This window comes from Giraffa tippelskirchi, chromosome 3 (assembly GCF_054371585.1).
Source record: "Giraffa tippelskirchi isolate mGirTip1 chromosome 3, T2T-mGirTip1v1.2.pri, whole genome shotgun sequence".
Lineage (NCBI taxonomy): Eukaryota > Metazoa > Chordata > Mammalia > Artiodactyla > Giraffidae > Giraffa > Giraffa tippelskirchi.
The window spans coordinates 172,493,432-172,515,480 of NC_137277.1; the positions used below are offsets into that span (position 1 = coordinate 172,493,432).

The 22,049-nt window shown below is 42.0% G+C and overlaps 1 protein-coding gene across 3 annotated transcripts in view; it reads left to right on the top strand.

Moving 5' to 3' along the window:
* The window catches only part of COL4A3 (collagen type IV alpha 3 chain), a 151,460-nt gene that overhangs the window by 57,478 nt on the left and 71,933 nt on the right, over positions 1-22,049 (top strand). For all 3 annotated transcript variants that reach the window (XM_081584680.1, XM_081584678.1, XM_081584679.1), the window contains exons 2-3: positions 19,767-19,823; positions 21,691-21,780. In XM_081584680.1, coding sequence (XP_081440806.1) covers positions 19,767-19,823; positions 21,691-21,780 — 147 coding nt within the window. The remainder of the gene's footprint in view (positions 1-19,766; positions 19,824-21,690; positions 21,781-22,049) is intronic.

Below are 22,049 nucleotides of genomic sequence, written 5' to 3' on the forward strand. Positions count from 1 at the left end.
CCACATTGCAGGTAGATTCTTTACCACCTGAGCCCCAAGGGAAGCCCAAGGATGTGAAGTGGGTACACTTTCCCTTCTCCAGTGGATCTTCCTGACCCAGGAATCGAACCAGGGTCTCCTGCATTGCAGGCGGATTCTTTACCAACTGAGCTGCCTATGCTGACGATTCTCAAAGTGTTGTCTGGGGAACCCCTGCAACCCAATTACCAGGGCTGCTTGTTTCAAATGCAGATGCTAGTCACTCAGACCTACTCTATAAGGAAAGGATGCCTGAAAAAGCATGACTGCCAAGAGCTCCAGGTAACTTATAGATACTAAAAGCTGAGAGCAGTTATCCTAAATTTTAGTTGTAGTCGCATGAAACAAAAGAGAGAAATTTTTCTGAATCACAATGAGATTTGAACTGGTGCTATCGAAGAAGGATGGTGATCATAACAAATACAACAAAACTATCCCAAACATTGATAGTATACATCTTCCAAAGCAAATTCTGGGTGTCAGATTCCCTTCTTATGCTTTGTAGAGTTACATTCATGATTTATCGGCCTATGTTCAACTGTGATCAAAATATTAATTGGACAGCATCTACTATCCACTGTTAAAGACGAGATATTTTCATAGGGGTGAAATTCCTCAGCCAGGAATTGGGCCCGAGCCCATTCAGCCATGAAGAGTTAGCCTGTTCGATGGTGAGCTTGCAGGTTTGTGGACAGGAAATCTTGCAGGCAGCACAGTCTCTGTGCTTGAAGTTTGCACTCTCTCCAAAATGCAGTCAGCGCCTCTATCCAAGGGAAAATTAAGTTCAGGGCTACAGATGAATTCTGGACCAACCTCAGAATCAGCATGAGATGAACGACTCTAAGGCCCCCTGCTGTCTTGATATTCAGTGATTTGTAACAAAGGAGGTCTCCCCTACCTGCAACTGAGCGCTCAGGCAACCTCCAAATTTACCTTTGTCTGCAGAGAATTGTCAGTTTAAGGTTTCTTTGATTCCTTGGTGGGAAAGGTCCCCTGGAGTAGGAAATGGCAACCCACTCCAGTGTTTTTGCTTGAAGAATCCCATGGAGAGAGAAGCCTCGAGGGCTATAGTCCATGGGGTCACAAAGAGTTGGACACAACTGAGTACACACAAACACACACACACACACACGGTTTCTTCATCACATGTCTGAATCATTTTTCTTTATAATTTTCCTATGTTTATTCTGGTTTTTTTTTTTTTACTACTAAGAAGTCAAAACTAAATTGGTAGTTTTCCAAATTGGTGGAAAACATCCTTTAAGATGAACTTAGAATGCTGCTTTGTTTGAGAAGATAGTAAACTATAAAACTTTAAATGTAAAGGAGCAGGAAATCTTTTGTTTTTAAAATGAAATTTCTTTTTTTATTGTTCTGAGTGAACTTTATTTTTTACTGTTCATTTTTAGCAAAGTCAATAGGCAGATGGTGAAAAAAAGTAATAGTGATAATAATAAAATACTTGTGATAATAAAGACAGAACAAAAACAAAGTCCTTCTGGTTACCCTCTCCCAAGTTCCTTTCCACAGAGGAAATCACTTTCAATTCTTGTAGCTATTTCTGCCAATTTTTTTTTTTTTTTACCTCCATTGTTCCAAAAAACAGGCTTTTAGAGTAATTCCTCAATTTGCAAGTTTTGACATTATCTATAGGCTTGCAGTTGGGTAGGTTAGGCCTCTCTCATGACCCACCTCCCTTCTTTTCCTCAAATCTTCTTATCATGCTTATATCGTAACTTTTGGTTAAATCAGTACTGTATGATTATGGAAATTTTGTTCACTGCTGAGTGACTACTTTCTTTCTCCCTCTCTTTTTTTTATTGGAGTATATTTGCTTTACAATGTTGTGTTAGTTTCTGCTCTGCAGTGAAATGAATCAGCATATGTGTACAGATATCCCCTCCCTCTTGGACCTCCCTCCCATTCACCCCATCCTACCTATCTAAGTCATGACAGAGCACCAAGCTGAGCTCCCTGTGCTGTACAACAGCTTCCTGCTAGCTCTCTATTTTACACAGGGTAGTGTATATCAGTTCAGTTCAGTCACTCAGTGGTGTCCGACTCCTTGCAACCCCATGGACTGCAGCACGCCAGGCCTCCCTGTCCATCACCAGCTCCCGGAGTTTGCACAAACTCATGTCCATTGAGTCAGTCATCCAACCATCTCATCCTCTGTCATCCCCTTCTCCTCCCACTTTCAATCTTTCCTAGAATCAGGGTCTTTTGCAGTGAGTCAGTTCTTCCCATCAGGTGGCCAAAGTATTGGAGCTTCAGCTTCAGCATCAGTCCTTCCAATGAATATTCAGGACTGATTTCCTTTAGGATGGACTGGTTGGATCTCCTTGCAGTCCAAGGGACTCTCAAGAGCCTTCTCCAGCACCACAGCTCAAAAGCATCAGCTCTTCGGTGCTCAGCTTCTCTCAGTTCATCCCACCCTCTCCTTCACCTACTGTGTCCACACATCCACCCTCTACTGTCTGCATCTCTATTCCTGCCCTGCAAATAAGGAGATATGGTACATACATCTTAATATGATATAATGGAATGTTGCTGCTGCTGTTCCTAAGTTGCTTCAGTCATGTCTGACTCTGTGCGACCCCATAGACGGCAGCCCACCAGGCTCCTCTGTCCACAAAATTCTCTAGGCAAGAATACTGGAGTGGGTTGCCATTTCCTTCTCCGAATGGAATGTTACTCAGCCACAAAAAGGTATGAAATTGGATCATTTATGTTTAGGTAGATGGACCTAGAGACTATCATACAGAGTGAAGAAAGTTAGAAAGAGAAAAACAAATATCATATATTAATACATTTATGAAATATAAAAAAAAATGGTACAGATGAGCCACTACTTTTCATGTTTGTAGACTTTTTTGGACAAACATTCATTTCTCCTGAAGTTTTAAAATTTTCTACTGTCTCACTCATCAGACAGTTTTCTTATTTCCTTGGTGTCCACTTGGACCCCCAACTCTCTGGCTCCAATCTGGGTCAGGTGTACCTGTGTCATCTGAGACACCTGGACCCCATGTCTTTCCCTTTCCTGATCTAATTCTCTTTTTACTGGAACACATCTTCCTGTAGTTTAGTATGGAACTATTTCCTGCACTACTTCCTATAGTTTAGTATGAAAGATTTCCTGAATTTTTCCTTCATCATTTCCACCAAACTTTCAATTTTAGTTGGGCCCTTTTATTGTTTATTACTGCCTAACAATTCATCATTTGGGCTCCAAAATCACTGCAGACAGTGACTGCAGCCATGAAATAAAAAGACACTTATTCCTTGGAAGGAAAATTATGACCAACCTAGACAGCATATTAAAAAGCAGAGACATTACTTTGCCAACAAAGGTCTGTCTAGTCAAGGGTATGGTTTTTCTAGTAGTCATGTATGGATGTGAGAGTTGGACTATAAAGAAAGCTGAGGGCTGAAGAATTGATGCTTTTGAACTGTGGTGTTGGAGAAGACTCTTGAGAGTCCCTTGAACTGCGAGGAGATCCAACCAGTCCATCCTAAAAGAGATCAGTTCTGAATATTCATTGGAAGGACCGATGTTGAAGCTGAAACTCCAATACTTTGGCCACTTCATGCGAAGAGTTGACTCATTTAAAAAGACCCTGATGCTGGGAAAGATTGAAGGCGGGAGGAAAAGTGGACGACAGAGGATGAGATGGTTGGATGGCATCACTGACTCAACGGACATGAGTTTGAGTAAACTCCGGGAATTGGTAATGGACAGGGAGGCCTGGTGTGCTGCAGTCCATGGGGTCGCAAAGAGTTGGACACGACTGAGTGATTGAACTAACAGCTCATCATACAATTATGCAGTTTTAAGCAACAAACACTGTTTATCTCATGTATTTTCTGAGGATCAGGAATCTGGGATCAGCTTTGCTGGTTGGTGTTGACTCAGTCTTTCCCATGAAGCTGCAGTCTAGCTACAGACTAAGGCAGTAATCATCTGAGGCTGGGCAGAGTTGGAAGATAAGCTTGAAAATGGGTCATTCACAAGACTGTTCCTCAATATATAGGCTTCTTCCTAAGGCTCCTTGACTTCATATGGCAGCTGGCTTCCCAGGGCAAGTAATCCAGAAGAGAGAAGACTTCACACTATCTTTTTTGTTGTTGTTGTTAATGTCTTTTTATTGTGGTAAGAGTCACATAATATGAAACATACTATCTTAACCATATTTAACTGCACAGTTCAGTGGCATTAAGTATACTCACATTGTTCTGAAGCTCTCACCATCATCCATGTCTGGAATTTTTCGATTTCCTAAACTGAAACTCAGTCCCCATTAAACACTAACTCCTCAACCTCCCTGCCTATCCCCCACTCCACGCCCTGCCCCGCTCCTGACATCTACCTATCTACCCATGTACTTCCTGCCTATGAATTTGGCTATTCTAGGTAACTCGTGTAAGTAGAGTCAAACAGTATTTGGCTGCACCACCTACTGTATATTGGAATGCATTTTTAAGATTAATCTATGTTCTACAAATAGATTGTGCCCTTTTTTCCCCTGTGCTATACAGTAGGGTCTCATTAGTTGCCTAATTTATACATAGTTGTGTGTATATGTCAGTCCCAGTCTCCCAACTCATCTCCCCCTTTCCCCTCTTGGTGTCCATAGCCTATGTCTGTGTTTCTATTTCTGCTTTGTAAATAGGTTCATCTGCACTATTTTTTCTAGATTCCACATATACGTGTTGTTGTTGTTCAGTGCTAAGTCGTGTCCGACTCTGCGACCTGCTGGACTGCTGCGTGCTAGACTTCCCTGTCCTTCACTACCTCCCAGAGCTTGCTCAAACTCTGTCCATTGAGTCATTGTGTTATGGTGATGCCATAACACATAATATATATATATGTGTTAATATGCAATATTTGTTTTTCTCTTTGTGACTTACTTCACTCTATATGACAGTCTCTAGATCCATCCACATCTCTGCAAATGGCAACCTCTCATTCCTTTTCATGGCTAATACTCCATGTATATATGTGCCACACCTTCTTTAACTATTCCTCCATCAGTGGACATTTAGGTTGCTTCTTCCATGTCCTGGCTCTTGTAAATAGTGCTACATGACTTATTCTCAGAAGTGACACAACATCACATCTGCCTTATTCTATTGGTCATACAGACCAGCCTCAGTTAGTGTGGGAGGGGCCATGCAAGGGCGTAGACACCAGGGCAGGGTATCACTGAGGCCATCTTGAAGGCTGGCTACCAAAGCTCTGGGTTCCAACTTTTGTTATTTCTTTTCTCTTCCTCCTCTGCATATGCCCACTTTTTACGGCTGCCTCCCTTGGGTGTCCTCCAGGATCCCCATCCAAATGGTGTTAAAATGGTGTTTCTTGATTCATCCTCCCCATTCTGTACAGGAGCCCGTCTCCCGGGTACCTTGGTTAGCTTCAAACTCAGTCTGGCTGCCTGAGACATCGCTCCCTACCACTGCTGTGTGTTGCCTTTGCATTTTGCACACTGAAAATACACATCTTGTTTTTTGAGTGTGTCTGTTTTGTTTTTTGTTTTTATATCTTATCTTTTATTGGAACAGACAATATGTGCCAAGGTATTCATAAATGTACCATCACACTTGACTTGAAGGCTTCACTCACCTCCCTCTTCCAAAAATTAATTGACATCTTTAATCTGGTTTTGTCTTCTCACCTATTTCACTTGTCTTGTGAGTTGATACTTTTAATATTCTTTATCGATCATCTGGTTTTCACAAGGAGAGGACACATACAAAGTTATTTAATTGACTTTTTTCTGAATTTAGTCTCACAAGAAAGAGTTAGTTGCTCAGTTATGTCCAACTCTTTGTGACCCCATGGACTGTAGCCCTCCCAGCTCCTCTGTCCATGGGATTCTCCAGGCAAGAATACTGGAGTGGGTTACCATGCCCTCCTCCAGGGGATCTTCTTGACCCAGGGATCGAACCTATGTTCTCTTACATCTCCTGCACTGGCAGGCAGTTTCTTTACCACTAACACCACCTTTTCTGCTTTTATTCAGAGTAGTATTGTTATGTAAGTAGTGTCCATATTTCCAGATAATGTGACATCAGAGCTGACCCTCGAATCCACAGAAGGCTTACTTTTGGAAAAGAGGTCCTATTTTATGAGTGATGCACAGCTTCCGTCTTGCATACTTTTAGGTTCACAGGTACAAAATGGATTTTTCCTCAAAATGTCTTACATTTCTGTGACTAAGTACTAGGTTTCTAAAAACTTCTAGCAACCATCCCAGAACCAAAGATGAAAAATATTAAAACATTTAAATTCCCTCCAGATTCGTCATTGACAATCGCTCTAGGTAGCCAAGTAGCAGCTTGTGGAAGGGGTACAAGGCATGTGGTGGTTCCAAATGGACGAAAGCTAAAGGGTGGCTTCTCCAGGGAGATTTTCACCCACCTGAAGCAGCACATTCTGGAGAGATCAACCAGAATCCAGAAGTGCCTGGCTCAATTGTCAGTTAACAGGTAAAATCCTATTAAGTGCTTATTCACTGATCGTCAAATGAAAAAGGAAGAGCTGAGTTTTGTATACAAGCTACGTTTCATTTTTTAAAAAGAAATATTATAAAAAATTATAATATTATAAAAGATATTTTCTGAAAGACCTGGTCCTACACACAAACAGATCAGGTATGCAGACTAAGGGGCCCATTCCCCAGCATGTCTCCACCTGTGGGTCTGAGGCTGGAATTTTCTACCACGTGTGGCATTTTTGGCAGGGGTGTATATATGTGTGTATGTGTGTGTGCATTGATTCTTGAAAGACGTGTCAGATTTTTTTAAATTAATTCATTAGCATACCTTATACAGTATGAGATGAACTTGCATCACCTCTCAAAGGGAAAAACCACGCATCGATAGATCACTAAGCAAGCAGTGGCTGACCCGAGCGGGTGGGGGGCAGAGAAGCAGGCAGTCATGCCTAGTTTAGCACATCACAAACTCATACCTGTGTAAACTTTTCACAAAACTAAGGCAAATGAGAAAAATAAGAACAGCATAGAGATTTTTACGAAGAAAAATTTACTTGTTTTCATATTAAAGGAGCATCTTGTACTCTGTGAGCATTTACTTGCTTCCTCTATAGTTTTTCAAATTCATTTATTTTGACAGAACAAAGACAGTGGTAGAAGACAGATTGATGAGGGAGAGAGTGGATTTGTTTGTGGTTGTAGGTGGTCATATGGGCTTCCCAGGTGGCACAGTGGTAAAGAATCTGCCTGCCAATGCAGGAGATGCAAGCAACATAGGTTCAATCCTTGGGTTGGGAAGATCTCCTGGAGTAGAAAATAGCAACCCTCTCCAGTATTCTTGCCTGGAAACATCCATGGACAGAGGAGCCTGATGGGCTACAATCCATGGGGTCACAAAAAGTCAGACACAAGTGAATGCATACACACAAGGTAGGTGGTCATTACCCTTAAATAGCAAATTACAAATAGGCTAGTCCTCGGTTGGTGTCCACTTTAAAAATGATTTTATTTTACATCTCTGTAAGTTCCAAAGCACTAGGAACTTTGGGATTAGATGATCTGCAGGGATCTTCCAATCCCCAAACTGCATTAGCTTGGACTGAAGTGTGACAGAGGGAAGGAGAGGCTGGTAAGGGGGGATGGGAGGAAGAAAGAAATTCCTGTCTGACCCTTGGAGGCAGAAAACTATCTCTCACTGGAGCTCAGAGCTGATAAATTTCTTAGCTTCTCCTTTAATACTTTTAATGTAACTTTTGTACTAACACAAAAATATAATCAAGATCTTTCACACCAGCGGTTAACAGGTTTTTTTCCTTAAATGGCAAGAGGCAAAAATCAAGGATATTAGGTAGATACCCAGATGAAAGTGAAAGTGAAAGTCACTCAGTTGTGTCTGACTCTTTGTGACTCCATGAACTATGCAGTCCATGGAATTCTCCAAGCCAGAATACTGGAGTGGATAGCCTTTCCCTTCTCCAGGGGATCTTCCCGATCCAGGGATCAAATCCAGATCTCCCACACTGCAGGTGGGTTCTTTACCGGCTGAGCCACAAGGGAAGCCCAAGAATACTGGAGTGGGTAACCCATCCCTTCTCCAGTGGATCTTCCTGACCCAGGAATCGATCTGAGGTCTCCTGCATTGCAGGCGGATTTTTTACCAACTATGCTATCCAGGAAGCCCACCCATTCAACAAGACAGAAAACAAATCCCACAGAGATTTTAGTGATGAAACACAAACATTTATTTACAGACACGGAGATCTGAAGTTCACATAAACTTCATGATAACAAACTATTGTGTTTCTTTTAATTTTCTTTCAAGTATTTGAAAATAGAAAAGCCATTCTTCGCTTTCATGCTGCACAAACACAGAAGGCAGACTGAATCTGATCTGTGGGCTGCCCTGCGCTGCGTCCCCCTCCCCACGCTGATTTCATAAATAGTAATATTATGCTTATTGCTGGAATCTGATTACAGCATCACAGTGCAGTGATCGGATGAGTACAGGAGATGTGTATTCTCTCTCCCGGAAGTCTCAGTGGCCCCTGTTGGTGCTGCCCAGTCGCTAAGTCATGTCAACCTCTTTTGCAACCCCATGGACTGTAGCCCACCACAGTCCTCTGTCCATGGGATTCCCCAGGCAAGAATACTAGAGTGGGTTGCCATTTCCTCCTCCAGGAGATCTTCCCAATCCAGGGATGGAACCCACATCTCCTGCATCACCTGCATTGCTGGCAGATTTGTTTTCACCACTGACCTGTCAGGGAAGCCCCAGTGGCCCATAGAGCCGATCAACACTAAAACAGGGCGCGGGGTTGAGAATATGGCTTGAGTCAAACCACCTGGGTTTGGATTCCCCAGCTCCACTCCTGACCACCTCTAGCCTCTTCATCATCTCCCAGCTACCTGTCTACAAGAAGAGACTAATCATAGCACCTGTCTCCTAGAGCTGTTATCAGATGTCCATCAGACCATGTACTAGACAATGCACCCTGCGCAGTGCTCCAAAATGTTACCTACCGGTCTCATTAGAGTCCTGACTGAAGTTCATTTTCTCCACAGCATCCATTACACGGAATTCTGCAGAGTCTGTTCATCTTGCATGAATGCCAAAGACCTCATAGTTTTTCTGAACTCAGAACCATTTAGGGCAAGAAAAAAAACCTGCTGGTTAATGATTATAGGTATGTGAGAATGGAATATTTCCTGCCATATCAGTAAACAAGGATGTCCCAGCCCTGAGGGAACTCAGGAAGGAAAGAATACCTGCCACCTAGCAGCCATCAGACTGCAGCTACTCCCAACTTGAGCCCTGAGGAAGCTCAGGTTGTAAAAACACAGGAAACTGGCTGATAGCTGAGGTGCATATCAAAGGAATGATTTCAGTGAGCCCAGACTCTTGCAGCTTCCCATACACAGAAAAGTGCTAAATTCCTTAGCTTGGGGTATCTGGTTTCCTTTAATTAAAATCATCTTTTGATGTTCAGACTACTTGCCTTTTGTTACAAAACTTCTGCATAACCTGGCTCCTCCCCAGGACTCCTCAGAGCAGTTCTCTCTGAGTTTCTTGAGATGCTGTCTCCCAGACTTGAATTCCTAAAAATTACCACCGAATAGAACATAACTCTCAACTTTCAGGTTGTGAATGTTTTTAAAGTCCACCTATAAATGCCACTCGCTGCTTTTTGTGAGTTTATTCCCCAGTATCTGGAGAAAGGAATGGCGACCCACCCCAGTTTTCTTGCCTGGAGATTGCCATGGACAGAGGAGTCTGGTGGGCTACAGTCCATGGGGTCACAAAGAGTCAGACACGACTTAGGGACTAAACAACAGCAACATTCCCCAGTACATCAGAGACATCTGACTGCCACCTTCTTGGGCAGAGCCAATAATCTGTATGTTTGCTGTGGTCCAGAAAATCAAAGTGGGATGGCTGAGTTAGATGTCTAGGCTAGTGATATCTCTCTGGATAGAAGATTGGGAAGTGGCCGTCGCTCCTGGCCAGGGAAGAAGGGGCTACTGCAGAAAACAGCCCATGGATGTCGAACTCTGTCACTGGAGGGCACGCCGCCAAGGCTCACAGTTGGTTGCTTAAGGCAGACACAGATGGAAGAAAGTGAAAGTGAAGTCGCTCAGTCGTGTCCGACTCTTTGCGACCCAATGAACCACAGCACGCCAGGCCTCCTTATCCGTCACCAGCTCCCGGAGTCTACCCAAACCCATGTCCATTGAGTTGGTGATGCCATCCAACCATCTCATCCTCTGTCATCCCCTTCTCCTCCTGCCCTCAGTCTTTCCCAGCATCAGGGTCTTTTCAAATGAGTCAACTCTTCACATCAGATGGCTGAAGTATTGGAGCTTCAGCTTCAACATCAGTCCTTCCAATGAACACCCAGAATTGATCTCCTTTAGGATGGACTGGTTGGATCTCCTTGCAGTCCAAGGGACTCTCAAGAGTCTTCTCCAACACCACAGTTCAAAAGCATCAATTCTTTGGTGCTCAGTTTTCTTTATAATCCAACTCTCACATCCATACACGACTACTGGAGAAACCATAGCCTTGACTAGATGGACATTTGTTGGCAAAGTAATGTCTCTGCTTTTTAATATGCTATCTAGGTTGGTCATAACTTTCCTTCCAAGGAGTAAGCGTCTTTTAATTTCATGGCTGTAATCACCCATCTGCACTGATTTTGGAGCCCCCAAAAATAAAGTCAGCCACTGTTTCCACTGTCTCCCCACCTATTTGCCATGAAGTGATAGGATCGGATGCCATGAGCTTAGTTTTTTGAATGTTGAGCTTTAAGCCAACTTTATCACTCTCCTCTTTCACTTTCATCAAAAGGCTCTCTAGTTCTTCTTCGGTTTCTGCCATAAGAGTGGTGTCATCTGCATATCTGAGGCTATTGATATTTCTCCTGGCAATCTTGATTCCAGCTTGTGCTTCCTCCAGCCCAGCATTTCTCATGATGTACTCTGCATATAAGTTAAATAAGCAGGGTGACAGTATACAGCCTTGACGGACTCCTTTTCCTATTTGGAACCAGTCTGTTGTTCCATGTCCAGTTCTAACTGTTGCTTCCTGACCTGCATACAGGTTTCTCAAGAGGCATTGTAGGCAAACACTTTACAGTCTGAGCCACCAGGGAAGCCCGACACAGATGGAGGGACCCTGCAAAGAGCAGCTCATGGAGTCTGTCTGGCACGGCCAGCCCGCACTCTGTCAGCTCTTCTTTTCACACACAGAAACTTTGGCCCCAGGCTATTGGCTGGGCAGAGGGTCAATAATCATAATGCAAAATCAACAGAGCTGCTCAGTAGAGTGTTAACCAGCTTTGAACGCTGCCAACTTCCCCTTCTGCTAAACCAGGCTGGGATGAGTGTGGAGGAGGGGCGCCCTGAGGGAGGGCTGGGCACTTCTGTTTCACAGGGATGCAGGGAAATGGGATAGGCGATGGATGCTTCGAGCGTAGAAAGGGGAAACACCCAAGCTTCCTTTGGAAATTGTTTCCCGGCCTATTCAACGAACAATATTTAAAAGGTATGCCCATAACTAGATCCTTCATTAGTTTGAAGAAAAATTAGGTAATTTTGTTACTGCCTGCCAGTGCTGAAGAGATGTAAATTTTGTGAGACACAGTTCCTACTTGCAAGCTAGTCGATCTAATAAGCACTCAACTCATGAGCATCTGAGTAGCAATATTAACAAATGAGTAATAACCTACATTCTTGATTGCCCTCTGTAACAGCTGAAGGTGAGGAAAATGCTTTCCTAGACACTCTTAGGGTCCCTAGCTGGATCTGAAAATGAAATTGAGAAAAACAGATTAACAGGAGAGAGACATACGTGTACTTTTAAAAACATTTTTTTTTTTTTACATGTGCCTGGGAGTCTTTGCAAGAGAATCGAGACCCAAAGAAGTCACCGGAGGAGGAAGCATTTAGACCTTTTAGACAAAGAAGCAGTAAATTTGTGAAGAATTGATTAGACAAAGGGATTTGGGCTCGAGGTAGTGAAGGGTGAAGGAATAACCAGAAGATAGGGCTAGATTAATGAGGTTTGTATACAGATTCCTCTAATGCCCTCTCTGGGCTGATAAATTCTATCTTTATTAAATTATTAAATTTCTTTCCTGAATTTAAGAACAAAGGGAGGAGTTTTTCTGCATTTAGTGCTTTTTAGTTGCCTTCAACTCAAAATAATTTGTGTATCAAAGGCAGATTTGGGGGTGACACTTCTGATTTCCTTCACAGCCCTCTTCAGGCACCCTATGCATTCCTCTAAGTGCTTTATCAGAGGTAACCCACTTGACCCCATTTTACAGATGTGGAAACTGAGGCACCAAAGATCACCCAGAGTCACACGGGTGGCTTGCCAGAGCTGGGATTTAGACCTAAGAAGTCTGCCCCAAGGCAGTACCCTTAACCGTTTGGTCACAAACCCCCAAACAGAAGGCAGAGAGCAGGCGATACACAGTCACAGTGGAAGTTGAAACAGAGAGAAAAGTGTGAGAGATGATTGTTCAGCCTGCCCAAAAGTTCCTGCTTTTGTAATATATTTGATATGCCACCTTTCCTTTATAAGCACTCAGTATCACTGGTACTTCTAACCCCAATGTTTATTTTATTAAACAAATAAAACAAGTTGTTTCTGTGCTCATGTATGAATTATATTTGGTGAATTAACTAATATATTCAATATACTCTAAGATGATTATTAATGAATGATACTTTTTTGTCTCTCTGACAATTGCTCAAGACAATTTATACTGGACAAAGGACTTCAGGAGGAACTACTTGGGAAGGCTGTGGCTTCTTTGGAAAAACATATCAGACATTAGCAGGAATGTCCCTTGATACAAGATAGTGGAGCGAAAAAGGAGAGGGTGGCAGCCCCCAAAGACTGAGTCTGCTACGGAATTCAGGGCACTCTGTGTAAATATAGATCTTACTGCCTTCCTTTACAGGTGATGTAACTTGGAAGGATTAAGTAATTTTCCCAAAGCTCCAGATCAGTTCAGTTCAGTAGCTCAGTTGTGTCTGACTCTTTGTGCCCCATGGACTGCAGCACGCCAGGCCTCCCTGTCCATCACCAACTCCCAGAGTTTACTCAAACTCTTGTCCGCTGAGTCAGTGATGCCATCCAACTATCTCATTCCCTGTCGTCCCCTTCTTCTCTCGCCTTCAGTCTTTCCCAGCATCAGGGTCTTTTCAAATGAGTAAGCTCTTCGCATCAGGTGGCCAAAGTATTGGAGTTTCAGCTTTAACATCAGTCCTTCCAATGAACACTCAGGACTGATCTCCTTTAGGATGGACTGGTTGGATCTCCTTGCAGTCCAAAGGACTCTTAAGAGTCTTCTCCAACACCACAGTTCAAAAGCATTAATTCTTCGGCTCTCAGCTTTCTTTATAGTCCAAATCTCACATCCATACATGACTACTGCAAAACCATAGCCTTGACTAGATGGACCTTTGTTGGCAAAGTAATGTTTCTGCTTTTTAATATGCTGTCTAGGTTGACCATAACTTTCCTTCCAAGGAGTAAGCGTCTTTTAATTTCATGGCTGCAATCACCATCTGCAGTGATTTTGGAGCCCCAAAAAATAAAGTCTGCCACTGTTTCCACTGTTTTTCCATCTATTTGCCATGAAGTGATGGGACCAGATGCCATGATCTTTGTTTTCTGAATGTTGAGATTTAAGCCAACTTTTTCACTCTCCTCTCTCACTTTCATCAAAAGGCTGTTTAGTTCTTCTTCACTTTCTGCCATAAGGGTGGTATCATCTGCATATCTGAGGTTATTGATATTTCTCCCAGCAATCTGATTCCAGCTTGTGCTTCCTCCAGCCAGCATTTCTCATGATGTACTCTGCATATAAGTTAAATAAGCAGGGTGACAATATACAACCTTGACGTACTCCTTTTCCTATTTGGAACCAGTCTGTTGTTCCATGTCCAGTTCTAACTGTTTCTTCTTGACCTGCATACAGGTTTCTCAAGAGATAGGTCAGGTGGTCTGGTATTCCCATCTCTTTCAGAATTTTCCACAGTTTATTGTGATCCACACAATCAAAGGCTTTGGCATAGTCAATAAAGCAGAAATAGATGTTTTTCTGGAACTCTCTTGCTTTTTTGATGATCCAGCAGCCTGTTTCTTCTTGACCTGCATACAGGTTTCTCAAGAGATAGGTCAGGTGGTCTGGTATTCCCATCTCTTTCAGAATTTTCCACAGTTTATTGTGATCCACACAATCAAAGGCTTTGGCATAGTCAATAAAGCAGAAATAGATGTTTTTCTGGAACTCTCTTGCTTTTTTGATGATCCAGCAGATGTTGGCAATTTGATCTCTGGTTCCTCTGCCTTTTCTAAATCCATCTTGAACATCTGGAAGTTCATGGTTCACGTATTGTTGGAGCCTGGCTTGGAGAATTTTGAGCATTACTTTACTAGCATGTGAGATGAGTGCAATTGTGCGATAGTTTGAGTATTCTTTGGCATTGCCTTTCTTTGGGATTGGAACGAAAACTGACCTTTTACAGTCCTGTGGTCACTGCTGAGTTTTCCACATTTGCTGGCATATTGAGTGCAGCACTTTCACAACATCACCTTTTAGGATTTGAAATAGCTCAACTGGAATTCCATCACCTCCACTAGCTTTGTTCATAGTGATGCTTCCTATGGCCCACTTGACTTCACATTCCAGGATTTCTGGCTCTAGGTGAGTGATCACACCGTCATGATTATCTGGGTTGTGAAGATCATTTCTGTACAGTTCTTCTGTGTATTCTTGCCATCTCTTCTTAATATCTTCTGCTTCTGTCAGGTCCATACCATTTCTGTCCTTTATTGAGCCCATCTTTGCATGAAATGTTCCCTTGGTATCTCTAATTTTCTTGAAGAAATCTCTAGTCTTTCCCATTCTATTGTTTTCCTCAATTTCTTTGCACTCATCACTGAGGAAGGCTTTCTTATCTCTCTTTGCTATTCTTTGGAACTCTGCATTCAGATGGGAATATCCTTCCTTTTCTCATTTGCTTTTGGCTTCTCTTCTTTTCACAGCTATTTGCTGCTCCCTGTCTCCTGTACAATGTCACGAACCTCCATCTATAGCTCATCAGGCACTCTATCAAGCTCCAGATAGTAGCTGGCAAATCTGGAAATAGATCCCATATATATTTGGCAGAAGGCCTATGACTTTTGGGCTTCTTAGGCTACAAGATTTAACTGTTTGAGGGTCTCACAAGTTTAACTGTTTAATATGCAACAGTGCTAAAATATCATGGAATCCTGGATTACTTCCTGATGTGATTAGAAGAAAAGTCAGAAAATCACTATTAAGAGTTTTCTGCTCATGATGAATGATTTCTTACTTCATTAAGGTACCTGGAAACTAAGAGGTACTTTATTGTTGGAAGTGAAAAAATCATTAAAATGTTACTTAAGAAGTTTCCATCATTATGCTTTCTTAATAGTTCACAGCATTTGGCTATACTGGTTTTAAAATGATCTAGCATTTGAGTAGTAATTAGTGGGTTATATTATGTTAATATAATCATGGTGTTTCAACAGTAAGTCCAAAAAAGTGGATCAAATGCAACAAAAATGAAAATATGGCCACAGTTATCTGTCTGAATTATTGAATTATTAAAACACATTCACAAAATTAAAAATTTATTTCAAACATAAAAAAATTATTTTAAGAAAAGAAGTGCAATTAAGAGAAATGGATCTCTTGAGTCTGGGGCTACTGTCAGCACCATCCAAAGACAGTGCCATGCCTGTTTCACATGGCCCTGGGCTGGGCTCCCTGCTTCTAGAGAAGCAGCTGAGCATCAGCCAGAGAGCTGCCCAGACAGTGATTTTGAGTTAATTCAATCAGCTGGAGCATCCACAGGTCAGCAACTTCACATCCTCTGAAGTCCTAGTCGGTTCAATTGTGCGGATATATAGCCAGGCCCTGCCTTGCCAATTTCACTGAAAATTCAAGTTGGAACAATTCTGGAGCAGTTCTGCTCACCTGGGCCCAGAAACACACCCCTGACCTGGTTCTGAAGGCCTGCCAACAGTGCTGAACGTCTACATGTAGGTGACACAGCGGATGAGTAGATGGTCCAGTAAATTCCCTTTCACTGACTCTCCTTCTAATGGTTAGCATCTAACCAGAACTCCTAGGCTTTCCCAGCACAACGACATTCGCCTGCTCCATGGTGGAGATGCATGATTGCCAAGAGTTAGCTGCTTCTGCCGGTTGTACTTATTATTATAACAAAGTCATCTAATTAAATATTAAATAACAAATTGGTTAAATACAAATGCAGAAAAAGACATGTTTCTGTGAAAACTAGCTTAGAAGATTTGATAAGATTAAAACTGATAGGAAACTGCTGTTCAATTAAGTGTAGCTGAGAAAACATTTAAAAAGTTAGAGGGAAACATGGATTCGTATCTAGAAGGACTCTATACTCAGATTGCATCACCAGCATCTTTACGCAATTGGCCTGCTCCAAGAAAACCCAAGCTAGAAATGTCAGTGGTACTGAAGAGGAAAAGTTAAAATTTGACAGAACCTCCTTCTCCTTCTGCCTCTGTAACTCAGCTTGGCCCTTGCAAAGTCTAGATCACATAGGTCACATAGTCTCAGAAAGTGGGGACTTACAATACTAGGAACTGGAGTTTATCTCAGTCACTCTTGTCCTCCTCTTTGCAATCGCCCAGCCCCTGCAAACCTGCTTAATCATGCCTGTCCAGGTCAGGCATCCCCTCCCCATCCTGACTGCTGTTCTCATGCATGCGAAACCCCTTAGTTTAAACCAGCCTGTAGTGTTGCCCTCTACAGTCTGTCTATAAAAACTCTGTAATCTCTTTGCTCAGGGCTCAGAGCTTGAAGTAATAACTCCTCTGGGCCCACCGGTACAGTAAACCTGAGTTCTCCAACTCTCCGAGTGTGAAGTTTGTTTTCTCGAGTACTGGTTTCTGCAACAGTACATTATGGGTGTGACTTAGCAAAAATGATGCTATAGACCTCTAAACAGCAGCCCCATTTCCAAAGATGGAACCTGGGCCCTACTTCACAAGACTGAAGAATTGGTGTGCATGTTTTAAGTTAAAATGCCTGAAGTGCTCATGTATCTTTTGTCTATCTGTTTTTGATTCCTCACCTTAACTTCTTAAGCTAACCAACCATCAAACCATCAAACTGTTGTAGCCACGCATTCCAGGAAACAAACTCACTCAGAAGGACAATGTAGATAGTGGAGTGCAGTTTATTACACTGGTGGGCCCAAGGCAGAGTCTCCTCTTAGCCAAGGACCCCGACCAGTTATTGTGAAAACCTTATATACCCTAAGTGTATGTGCACAAACCCGCCTCCCCAAATTCCCTGAAACTAGTCTGAACAAAGGAAAAAGAAAGATACAATCAAAGTTAACCCGTGATTCATATGCCTTAAGCCTAGGTAGCTAACAGTGGACAATTATCAATAGGCCTGTGGTCATACCCCAATAAGCATAATAGAATGTATAATTCTATTCGGTTACACAGATAATTAGGGTATTCTTTTAGGCAACAGAGAATCTAGGTACGAGCCCTGGGTCTGGTTTTCCAGTTGGTATGTCGTTTCCATAGATACTGGGCATATGGCTTAAAGTCCACAGTCCGGCCCAAGATGGAGTCCTGTTTTCAAGATAGAGCCTGTTCTGTTTCCTCCTTCAAAGTAAGACTTCTACCTTCATGTGAAAACCATGAAACCAAATAAAAACAAAAGCTAAATATGTCACCCATGAAGGTTCAAGACCCAAACTCAAGGACAATAATGCAAAAAGTCAGGGACCGTGATTCTGATGACAGTGCACAGTGATCAGTGTTGCTGTGGGTGACGATGGGAGGACCGTCCCCAGACAGGAGGGGATTCAAGGGAACAGCTCTGATACCGGAGTCCCACCCCTGCTCTCTGGGTGCAGTCATGTGGGCTCTAAAGCTGCTTGGATCTGTGACAGTCACTTCTTTAGACCTCATGTATTGCTGCTGCTGCTGCTGCTGCTGCTAAGTCGCTTCAGTCGTGTCTGACTCTGTGCAACCCCATAGACGGCAGCCCACCAGTCTCCACCATCCCTGGGATTCTCCAGGCAAGAATACTGGAGTGGGTTGCCAGGGGATCCTCCAGGGGATCTTCCTGACCCAGGGATTGAATCCTCATCTCCTGCATTGGCAGGCATATTCTTTACCACTGAATCACTAGGGAAGTCCAGATACTAGTATACTAGTATACTAAATTAGTATACTAGATTTAGTATATATTTTAGTATACTTAAATATGTGATTGAAACAAACACTAAGGTTTAAAAGCCCAGAAAAACAAGATTAAAATAATTAAGCTAGATGTGACCTAATGACCCCCAGCATCTGGGAGGAAAAGTGGGAAAAGTTAGTCTTCTTAAAGAATGCCAAATAGCTAACCCTTGGGGAAAATATAGACCTTCCTTTTCAATTACTTATTTTTCATTCAGAGAAATTGTGATGGGTGAAAATGTGGTGAGAATCAGTGATGAGTGTATGAAAATGACTATGGTCTCCCCTTTCTTGAATAACAACATAGCCCATTGCCCTGGGATTAGAAAACAGATTCAATTTCAAGTTTTTTGTTTGTGTACTTATATTTTTGTTTTTTAATTATTTTTTTGGCCATACCAGGCAGCATGTATGATCTTAGTTCCCTGACCAGAGATGGAACTCCTGCCCCCTGCAGTGGAAGCTCGGAGCCACAACCACTGGACCACCAGGGAATCCCCTGTGTATTTTTACTTTGATTGCACAGAGTCCTCACTTTGGGACTCTCTGAGGCAATTTCTTTCTATTTTTCCTACCAGCCGGCACATCTCCTAGGCTTGCTCTGCCTCTGATGTCAATTAATATTTTTTCCTGGGGAAAATAAACTAATTTTCAGTTAATACTAACACCCCCCCCAAAAAAGGTAAATGTATAACCATAGAATGTGTGTCCAAAATGTTTAGATCCACCATTTAAAACTATTTCTCTCTCTCTTCCTCTGCTGGCAGAGAGGAATTTAAAAACTAGTCTTCGTAAAATCAATAAATAAAAACACCTTTATTAGAGGTGTTGGCACGAGCATAGGTGTGAAAGCTCGGGTTGTAAGTGGGTCTAAGTGACCATTTAGATGTGTGAGTTCCCAAGATGGCAGCTCAGGTTTTGGTTTTGTTTTTTAATAAGAAACAGCATTTTGATATCAGCATCAGTGAATTAGTTTGTTCTTGAAAATACATGAGGGATACTGATCATCCTTTTTCAGTCTTAAACATTATTTCAGGAAAAGAAAACTCCAGAATTATCTACAGAAGATATCACCAGTTAATATATACAAATTCAGCTACATTTATTTTGTTGAGCCAAGAAATCTGCAAATATTAGACCACTTTCTCCCTACAACAGTGGCAATTTCACGTGATTCAACTATATATTGTTCTGAAAAAAAAAGGAGAGCGGACTTGATCTTTTCCATGAATAAATCACTTGAAATTCCTAAATACAATAAAAATGATGTACAGTTATCTGACAGTTCTATATACATCTCACTTTTCTACTCTGTTTCTATTTAGAAATTGCTACGGTATCACAGGACTCCTGCTAAATGGTGTTTGATGCTCAGGGAACAGAAAAATGTTTGCTTTTGTTCTGTCAGTTGGAATTTATTAAGCCATTTTTAAACAAAACCCTTTCTCTTTCTCTCTTCCTAGGGCTGTATCTGTAAAGACAAAGGCCAGTGCTTCTGTGATGGGCCCAAAGGGGAGAAGGTAAAAACAAAATCTTCATTCAGCTTCTTTTCTCCATAGAGCTCATTAACGAGTCACACTCTTCCTTCATTCATAGTAGACAGATCAGCAGTACCATATTCCATTCCCCAAATCCATTTTTTTTGTCTTTATTGAATTTGTTGCAATATTGCTTCTGTTTTACATTTTGGTTTTTTGGCTAGGAGGCACGTGGGGTCTTAGCTCCCTGACCAGGGATTGAGCTGCACTCCCTGCATTGCAAGGTGAAGTGTTAACCACTGGTGTTAACAGTCAGGGAAGTCCTTCCCCAAAAACAATTTTAAAGTAATTGTGTATAAATATTAACCTGGAGTGGTGGAAAGGCCTTGGAGGGGAGCTTCAGATAACTGGTATAAATTCGGGCAATTACTGTAACTCTCTCGATCTGGAAACAAAAAATAGTAAGTTAAAGAAAAAGAAAGTTTATGAGAATGATCCGTAGGTATCCCCTATTTACACTGTCGCAGTAGGCGAGAGAACTGAAAACAGCCTGATTCACTCACTTTGACACAAACCCTCCGAGTTTGTCCTGCAGCATTGGTGTGAGGGCGCCCTCTGGTGGAAGAATCTTGAACAAGCACTCTCTCGAGGCAAAAATTCAGCGAGACAAAGTAGCTCCATTGCAGAATTGGAGTAAAAAATGAGTGCCGTGAAATCTCATTAATTCGCTCCATTAACTTTCAATTTGTGATAATTAAGACGGAGCCAGAACTAAAATTTTTCCTTTGTTTACAAAACCCTTTTCTCAGATACGCTAATGAATTGCTTAACAATATTGAAAGATGACTGCTTAAAAATATTTTTAAAAGAATGCATTTTAAGCTCTTTAGACAAAATAATTTGCATGTTAATTACAATAAAAATTACCATATTTAAAGTATTCTATAATTCATGTGTAGTTTGATTTAGAGTTTTTCCTGAAGCTGTGAAAGTGGTATGTTCAGATCCGTGTTGAAAAGCTATGACTCACTCTCTCATTCAAGAAGCATTTATTGAATCCCTCCTCTGGGTGAGATGCTATTCAAAGTGTGAAGGTAACAGTCTTGAGAGGGGCCTAGCAAATTCTTCTGCTTCTCTTTTTATTGGATGTGTGTGTGCACACACCATGTAAAATACCTGACTTGCTCTGTTTCAAAAATCTAAGTTTCCATTTGTCTACTAGATTATCTGAATCAAACCAGTGGCCTTAACTGTTGAAGAGTAATCCCAGGATCTGTGTTCATGGGAAGGTTATTTGTTGGCAGAACCATGTCCCTCACTGGGCCTAAAATTACTCCCTAATCCCTAAGGGCTTTCCCATAATATCATCTCTTAACTATGTAGCTCACACTTTTGGTTTTGCCACTCTTGATATCTCTCCTGCATCTCCTCCACAAATAGCAGATTGAATTACTAATTCCTATGTAATCAAGAAAGGACTGAAACTCATAGCCTGTGTGTTGTTCTTTCGAGCTACATAGCAATTATGCACACTCCCAAGACATTCCTGAACCTGACTGTCACTCTCTCTCCATCCCCAAAAAACACCCTCCACCAACCTCCATCTTTCTAACTGGGCTTTCCCTCTCAATTCTTGATTCCCTGAATCTCTGCTCTGTGTAGCTCTGCCATTTGGGTAAAAGTCGAGTTTCCAGAAGACCAAAGACAAATGCTTTCAAGCCTACAGACAAATATTAACAGAAACATTCCAGTTGCTATTACACTTAGTGTTGAGTGTTTTTTTTTTTTAATCCAAGGAAAAAATGTGCAAAATGTTATCATTATATCATAAAGAAAAGAAAATGATGGTTATGTTTACTCCTGGGCATTGCTATTCTGTGTGTGTATTGTCTTGTTTTGGTCTTAACAGGGGGAGAAAGGCTTCCCAGGACCCCCTGGGCCTCCTGGCCAGAAGGGATACCCAGGTCCCGAAGGCCTGCCTGGACCACAAGGACCCAAGGTATGTTAGCCTATGAGTTTGGAAAATCCCCAGTCCATTTAAGCTTCTTTGTGACAATGGATGCCATGGTTAATTCCTGCTCCAGTCTTAGCTGGGCCCTCAGAACTGCTTCTTATTTCAAGCTATCTATTTTACAAATGGAAGTATATATATATCAATGTATTTACACTAAGATGTGTAAATTAGCTATATAGCAGCTAGGAAGCTGCTCAGCTCAGCACTCTGATGATCTAGAGGGATGGGATGGGGGTGGTGGTGGGTGGAAGATC